Source organism: Odontesthes bonariensis, assembly GCF_027942865.1.
Source record: "Odontesthes bonariensis isolate fOdoBon6 chromosome 6 unlocalized genomic scaffold, fOdoBon6.hap1 SUPER_6_unloc_1, whole genome shotgun sequence".
Lineage (NCBI taxonomy): Eukaryota > Metazoa > Chordata > Actinopteri > Atheriniformes > Atherinopsidae > Odontesthes > Odontesthes bonariensis.
Genome location: NW_027457365.1, coordinates 140,055 through 148,151, shown reverse-complemented (window position 1 = coordinate 148,151; position 8,097 = coordinate 140,055). Strand labels below are relative to the sequence as shown.

Below are 8,097 nucleotides of genomic sequence, written 5' to 3'. Positions count from 1 at the left end.
ACAGTAAACTGCCTGAATGTCTGTGTCCAAGGCAGAATATAGAACTAAGTTTAATCACAGGCTTTTTACTTGGTTTGGGTCTTCATTTAATACAAGAGCGTGAGTTCTGGCTAAGCTGCAAAAATCACAGGGGGAAAAAAGTTTTTGACTGGAGTCACTGATGATCCTGGTGTCCTTACAGGCTCTGGTGTGCGTGTGGGGTGGTCCGTGTGTAGAGAAATATCTGTAAGCATTCACATCACAGTAAGAGGAAGATATATTAAAGCCAGGAACATATTACCTGTGTTCTTCTGGTCCTGTGGTGATGATAATCCCAGTCTTCAGTCCTCGGTCACATCTGTGGCTGCTGATCTTGTTCCGAGGTTGTTTGGGTCACTGCAGCTGATGGAGTCCTTCTCTGCTCCAGAAGACAAAAAGAGAGGAAACACAATGTTGAGTTTCTCATGTCAATGTAGAGCAATTTCCTTGTTTCCGATTCATCACAAAGAAACCAATAAAAGTAAAATCAATGAATGTTTTGAGTAAGGCTGAAAAATACTCATCTTCTTTTTTTTGTAACAGTTCTTCTCCTTCACTCATGATGCAGGTTGAATCCTCCTGTTGAAGCCCTGGTGTCCGGTTCAGCAGGACCACTTTTAATGAATAAATGTAAGCATGTAGTGATGTTAGGAATGAAGGATTCATGGTAAATGGTAAATGGACTGCATTTATATAGCGCCTTTCCACTCCTTCGAGCACTCAAAGCGCTTTACATTGTATGCCTCACATATACCCATTCACACTCACATTCACACACCGGTGGCAGTGGCTGCCATGCAGGGTACCACCCTGCCACCAGGAGCAATTTGGGGTTAAGTTTTTTGCTCAAGGACACATCGATGGGATCAGGTAGAGCAGGGCTCGAACCTGCAACCTTTGGGTTGCCGAACGGCTCCTCTACCACCTGAGCCACCACCGCCGAGTGAGGTGTAACTCAGCCTTTAACTCCAACATTTACCTCAGCTTCTCTCGCTCCGTCTGACTGAAGTCCGCCTTCTCTGTCCTGTCTGCCTTTTCTGAGCTTCTCCTCACTGGTAGTGTGGTCACTGTGGGCTTCTTTCCTCTGCATCTGCTACTGCTCTGACTGAACATACTGATAATGCTCTTCTCACAAAAGCATGCTCACATAGATGACCAAAGAGACAGAGTCTTTAGCAGCTGGTAGCATAATGATGAACAACAGTGTCGTCTTCAAGTTGTTCAAGACGTCCTGACAGCTTTCTCATTAATATATAAGTAATGACATTATACAAACAAGTTGTACTTCAACATCTTAAAGTACGAAAAAGAAAGATAACACCCCCCGTAGTGTATATTCAGACAGTTATGAAATCAACACACATGATTAAAAGGCTTAATAAAGCACAGTATCACACAGAGTAGTTTGTAGCCTCTGTAGCTACTTCAACATAAAATGGTGCATTCACATGTTTCCACAAGAATGATACGTGGTGAACATGATGTCAAACATGATTAAATACAACTTTTGGTTTTAAAAAAGTTCACAGAACACAAACAAATACTTATGAAGCCCTTTTGCATGAGAGCAGTGAAAACAATTAACAATGCTGAAAAACAGCTTAATATACCACTTCTACATGATTGGAAGTGATTACAGGAAACAGAAATGCTGCTGCTCTACCAAAGCTGGGACTCAGCAGCAAATACATAAAAAAAAAGTCTTGATTCATGCCAGCACGGTACAGCAGTCAGGAAGAAGTAGCATGAAACCGTTACCGGACCTATTCAGGCCGTCGGCCGACATTCCAACACTAAATCTCACCTGAGCTACTAGTTACCATGAAGCCATGATCATTAAAGTTCATAAAAGTAACACGTTCATTTCAATGATTGGAAAAGATGTACAATAATTAACATCAGTTTGACCTATAAATAGAAAGCCAACTGTCATAAAGAAAATACAGTGATTATCATTAAAAAGTGCTCATGATTCAAAGCCAGTACTACCATTGTAGTACACAAAGCAGCATAAAATTTGTACATGTACATATGTTACAGCTGGCAGAATACAAAAGGTCCATACTGATGTGCACCCTTACAATGTGTAAGAATAAATAAATAAATACATACATGGCCGATCAGCAGCCAGTATTGTTCAGAACACAATAAACTGGACTGTGATAGCTGTAGTACGTTTGCAGTACGCCCGACTGGAGGCAAGAATTTGTTTGGGAAATATAAATATGGTCAATTAGTGTGTTTTTGTCCGTTGTTGCTGTGGTGATAATTTGCGTGTACCCTCTGCTCTGTAATAATTTGCGTACCGGTACACGGTCATCAACATTTAATTCTAGATTTGCACTCGTGCTGGTCCCTGGCACTGGCTCTTCTACAGAGCTCCGTGTGCTGTGGGGGTAGACTCAGCTGTCTTCTGTGGTGGTGGTGAAGCTGCAGCTGTTGGATGTCCCCTGGAAGCATTGAGCGCTTCAAAAGAAACCGGCACAAACTCGTAACTGGTCTTACCTCCACGTTCTCGGAACAGCTTGTGCAGGTGGCTGACCAACTGACTCAGGTGAGTTAAAGTCAGCAGAATTGCAGTTCCACCTGGGAGAGGCCAACCTGAGGCACTTCTGGAGTGAGAATCAAACAATCCATACCTACCTGCGCTGTCACGGAACACGGCAAAGCACTCGGGGGAAACGACGAGCAAAGCGTGGCTGACATCTACAGAGAGACATTCCAGGCGTGTGGCAAGGGGCAGCCACCATTTCCTTCTCTCAGGGCTGTCTTCCTCATCCATCAGGAACCCGTATCTGATGCCAGTCTTGTGCACGTTGTAAATGTTGCTGTCTGTATGTATTTCTTTGGGAGTTTCCTCTACTGTGAGGTGGTCATCTACAAACCTTCCCTCATGCAGAAGCTTCATTTTGCTCCAAATATAAAGTGAGTCTCCCTGTTCTAACACTTTATCTAAGTTAGCTGTACTAACCTGCATTCCCTCAGCGTGATAGGCCAGGAATGTGAGCGCATTGCATGTGCACTGGTGATTTCTGGAGAAGCGTTGGTACCTCATATCCCCCTGGGAATGAGTTGCTCTCACAGACTCACAGAAGCTCCGAGCAGTCTGGTCAGGAACACGTTGAGCTGCAGATGAGTCGCTCTGCGTTTCCCGGGCCAGAAGCTCAGCAGGTGTCTCACGCTGGTGAGAAAGATACGTCAGGTTACGATACCCATGATGACTTTTAGATGTTTGTAGTTGATTATAGTATAATATCGTAGTGATGGCTGCTACAATTAAGACATTTCTTCAGTTTGTGAGATGGTGGTTATTGAAGTGAACAGAGCTGAATCTGGTTCAAATTATGACAAAGTCATCATGTGTTTTGAGGACCGTAGGAATAAGCAAGTCAAGTGTAAAGAATGACCGCTCTGATATCAGATCAACTGAAGAGCAAAACGATACAGCAGCCCGTGGAATTGAGGCCACAGATGCAGAAAGATTGAGTTTCTGTTTGAAAAATGGATGGGCAGTTGTAAGAAAGTAAAAGCTATGAGCTGTAGCAACACAGTCAGTGTAAAGTTGACAAATGTAGACTACCCCTTAAAGCAGGAAAATGGAGGCATCATCCATTCCTGGGAAGCAGCTCGATGGTGAAGGAGTGCTCGCCATCTGATAACCCATTATTGTTCAGAGTCAGTACAACACAAAGTGAACAGATTTAACACAACTCCTGCCATGAAAATGATCAACATGGACTCAGAACTGACGACACTTATCATGGTTTCTGACACGGTATAAAGACACTGATTTGGGTCTCCAAGAGCAGTAGAAAGAATGTGTGTGTACCTCATCAGGAGTAGGAGGGGGAGTGCTCATCACCCAGATGTCTGGCTGTGGAGGTGTAAGAAGTCTGGGAATCTGCAGGAATTGATGCACTAATCATTGCAGTGACTACAAAGCAACCATCCACCAGCTGCGCAGAAGAGCTTTAGCTCCAGAATATCAACAAATGCCAGATGTCTGCATTATTGAAAGAGATACCTTTTGAGCTGGAGAATGGACGGGGGGGGGGGCCAGAAGGGTCTTGGAGGTGGAGATGCCTGAAGAAAAATTCACATGATCCCACAGTGGGAAAAAAAAAAAGCTCATCATGAAATTTCTGAGAAGAATTCAAACAGAAGATTGAAAAGTGGGTAAAAAAAAACACACACACACCATTTCTGCAGCAACATGGGAGCAGGGGGATGCTTCCTCCATCACCGGTCCTGCTGGGGGAGACGCCGCCACCGGGGGGGGGGGGAGGAGGAGCCGCCACCGGGGAAACCATCTAATTTAAGAAAGAATGTTAGATAACAGAAGATACAATTACTACACATGAAGATGCACATTTTTCAGTTAAATAAACACAGTAAAAGAAGAAAAAAAGAGGGTTCAGAAACTGAAGGCCTGCTGTGGTGACTCAGCGAAAGCTGGAGTGTAAACAGAAAATACCTTTTCAGCAGGAGAAGGGGAGCAGGAGGGATTCTGACACAATTTTAGGTTTTCTATGAAAACCTGCATATTCCAAACAGAACTTGCAACCTAACTTGGTGAAATCAGCAACACCTTTACTCAGTGGTGGAATATAGTTTACCTCATCAGCTGAAGAGACGGTGGGTCTGGCCTCGCGTCCCCTGAACAGTCTGGTGCGACGTTCAGCTCTCTGCCAACACATCAAAGTCAACTTTATACTCAGTAGTGCAGCGGTAACATTTAACTTAACACTTTAATACACAACAAAAATAAACCAGTTTATTTACAAATGTGGATATATATACACACACACACACACAAAGTCTCTGACATCGACATCAGAAGTAAAGTGGCATATGCAGAAGCAAGTACAATGTAAATGTACAGGTCCTTGATATATTGTTACGATTAAAATTATGGTATGCAGTGGGTATGGAGTAATGCAAATATAAACAGTAGTGCAAGTTGAATGTTCAGACTTGTACAGAGATGTGTGCAAAAACCAGTTCTTAATGAGTTCAATGTTGAATTTGTGAGTTATGTAGAGTCATTGTGTTTTAAGATGAGGTTAGAGGCACAGCAGGGAGACAGCTGATCCTCCTGACTGCCTGGTGAACAAAGCTGTCCATGACGTAAGTTTGTAAAAGATGTAGCACATGCAACACTGAGACTGTCTGCAGAAGGCACAGAGCAAACGGAGCTTCTTTAGGAAAGCGAGGTCAGCTTCTACAGTTGAAAGTGCAGTCTGCTCTGCAGCATCAGCATCTTCTTCCACTCCCTGCTGCAATGCTTTTATTTTATGTAAAGCACTTTGAACTGTTTGTACATGAATTGTGCTATATAAATAAACCTTCTCCATGGGCACGGCAACAGTAGGTGTGGGTGACACCTGAAAACCAAGAACAAAGCCATAAATGAAAATAAAACCATGTCAGTCTCACAGTGACTCGTGTGACCACAAAGGCATCAAAGACATTACAAACCTGTGGCTGGGCTCGCCTCCGCTTCAGGACAGCAGGCTTCCTCCAATGTTCTACAGGCGGTGCCTAATGAGAGCAAATATACAACATGATCACACATCAGGGTTCTTAATGAAGATATCACACTTTATCATTAATCTGAGCATTAAGGAGGGAATCTAATTCCACAACAATACGTCATCCATTGTGTACAACGAGGCAGCAACGTACCCATGTGCCTGCAGGAAGACGTGCACCAAGGGCTGATGGAACCACCTTCTCCACAGCTTCCAGGAGCTCAGCGGAGAACTTCTGAGGATTCAGGGGAAAGAAGGACTCCCCCCCCCGAGGCCACAGAACTGGCATCCACCTGGAAGGAGGAAAACAGAGATCAGGTTAGGTAAACGTCAGATGCACTTTCAGGATTAAAGGAATGACTCCACATTAAGAGATGAATGATTAAATCATCATTTATTGAACAAACTGCCTTTTTTCATAAAAACAAGTCCAAGTTCTTACCTTAGTACCAGATCCCACAACCGTCCACTCTGAAGGAGGTGGACGTGGGACAGGCACCTCACCTCTCACCACGATGCGAGGACGAATCCTGGGTGATGGTGGGGAGACCCTGCGAAGCACGAGGGGCTTCACTGCTGGCGGTTCCAGAGCCTCGTAGGTAGCCCGCCACAGCAACTGCACAAGGATGGGCATCCCTGCGTCGTCACTGAGGTGGACCTGCAGAAACAAGGAGAACAGGACAGAAAAAGGAGATTAAATAGGGTTGTACACATCCCACATTTTCCTGTTAAAGCTATGGTAGGTAATCCTAGAGAGCTAGCAAGAGAGCTAGCAAGATTCGAAAGTGGCCCCTCCTCTAAGCTCCACCCCCCCCTCCCCATTCCGTCAGTGCTTCATCCAAAGCCGGTAGAACCGCGTGCGCGCACGGAGCAGGGAGCCGACAGAGGGGGGCATAGGCAGAAAGCAGAGGCATCTGATTGGTTTTTTGTAGGCGCTCCAATCCGAGATCAGCGCTGATCTCGGATTGGTCAGCTTTTTCTCAGTCCTGCCACAGAGGTCTGATTATTTTCGTCCCTTTTTCTAAATAAATCTTGTATAGATTTCTCTCAGGATACACGGACCATTTCACCCAGTATTACAAAATGTGTTTCTGAACAGGATTACCAACCATGTCTTTAAATGCCAATCGTGTTTATTAGTCTTTTTCATTTCCAAACAGCAACAAGAACTTACACCATCGTAGGCCCACAGCTCCAAACGGTCGAGAGGGAACTCGTCCGCCATGTGGCAGTATTTAAGGCCTAAAGGCAAACAGAAAACATGTTTCAATAAATAGAAACAAGTAGAACAGTTTCATATTTCAAAGCAGCTAAATGGATATGATGGAAATGAGAAGTTCTTTGTGTTTTCTTAATTAAGCAGAACTCAGCCTAAGTCCATCTGGACATGCATTCGTTTCATTAAAACATACCGTAACTGGCCGCCACACGGTGAAACTGGTCGCGGACAAGTTTCTGGTAACCCCCCTCTACCGTCAGCCGCGGGACGAAGTCAGCAACGAACACCTTAAAAAAACAATGATGGGCCATTAGAAATGATGCCAGGATGTAACTGGAGAACCTCAATGGCTTCATGTCAAAGTGAACCTGAAGAGCTTACCTTAGGCCAGCGGTTGCAGACGGCGGCCAGTAAGCGGCCAAAAGCTGCACCCGCCTCCTCCACAGTCCTGCTGGCCGTCAGGTCGTTGCTGGGCGCCAGGACACACACCGCGTCAGGGATCTGAGGAAGAGCAACGGACATCACCTCTTTCCTCAGCTGCTTGGCACACGCCCCCGGGGTGGACATCACGCCAAAGGAGAAGCGGCCCTCTGGCATGGACACGATCCCATCTGCGACGGATCGCAGGTGAGAATCACCTATAAGAAGAACAAACTGGGACAAGACAAAAGATTTGTTCGAAAAAGAACATTCAATAATTAACTTTTCATACCCGCTTCATCCTGATCAGGGACACAGGAGAAGCAGGAGCCTTTCCAAGGAATCAGTCGGTGGGAGGCAATATATACGTATAGAGAGGTCACCTGGAATGAGAGTCACCAAACATAAGTGCTCACATTAAATGTGTTCTTTACAAATGTATAAATACCTTCTTATCGGGATGCTGGACAGGGATGACCAGCTTGTGGCTCCGCCCCATGATAGGACTGGTCGCCCACTTGCGCACCTTCAAATCAAAATTTATATAGCACATTTCATGTACAAACTATTCAAAGTGCTTTACATAAAATAAAAGCATTGCAGCAGGGAGTGGAAGAAGCATTAAAAATACATAAAAGAATATAAAGAGAAACAAATAAAATCATTTAAATGAATTTAAAAACAAGCAACAGTCTAGATAAGTTAAAAGATATTTCATGCATAGACACATGAGAACAGAAATGTCTTTAACCTGGATTTAAAAATGTCTCCATTTGGTGAGAGTTTAATGTCCACTGGCAGTTTGTTCCACTTGTTTGCAGCATAACAGTATTTCATTTAGTCTATTTCACGGGTGGGGAAGGTGAAATGCACATAAGGGGAGGGAAAAAAAGTGTTCACAAATGAATT

At 44.3% G+C, this 8,097-nt stretch overlaps 1 protein-coding gene across 1 annotated transcript; it reads right to left on the bottom strand.

Moving 5' to 3' along the window:
* Nucleotides 1–5,943: 5,943 nt before the first annotated feature.
* Nucleotides 5,944–7,711, bottom strand: LOC142375818 (uncharacterized). Its single transcript, XM_075459896.1, has 5 exons — nt 7,637–7,711; nt 7,150–7,422; nt 6,962–7,055; nt 6,724–6,791; nt 5,944–6,207 (listed from the first exon to the last, which is right to left on the bottom strand). The coding sequence occupies exons 1-5, from the start codon at nt 7,685–7,687 to the stop codon at nt 5,944–5,946; spliced, it is 750 nt and encodes a 249-aa protein (XP_075316011.1). The 5' UTR covers nt 7,688–7,711.
* Nucleotides 7,712–8,097: the final 386 nt, after the last annotated feature.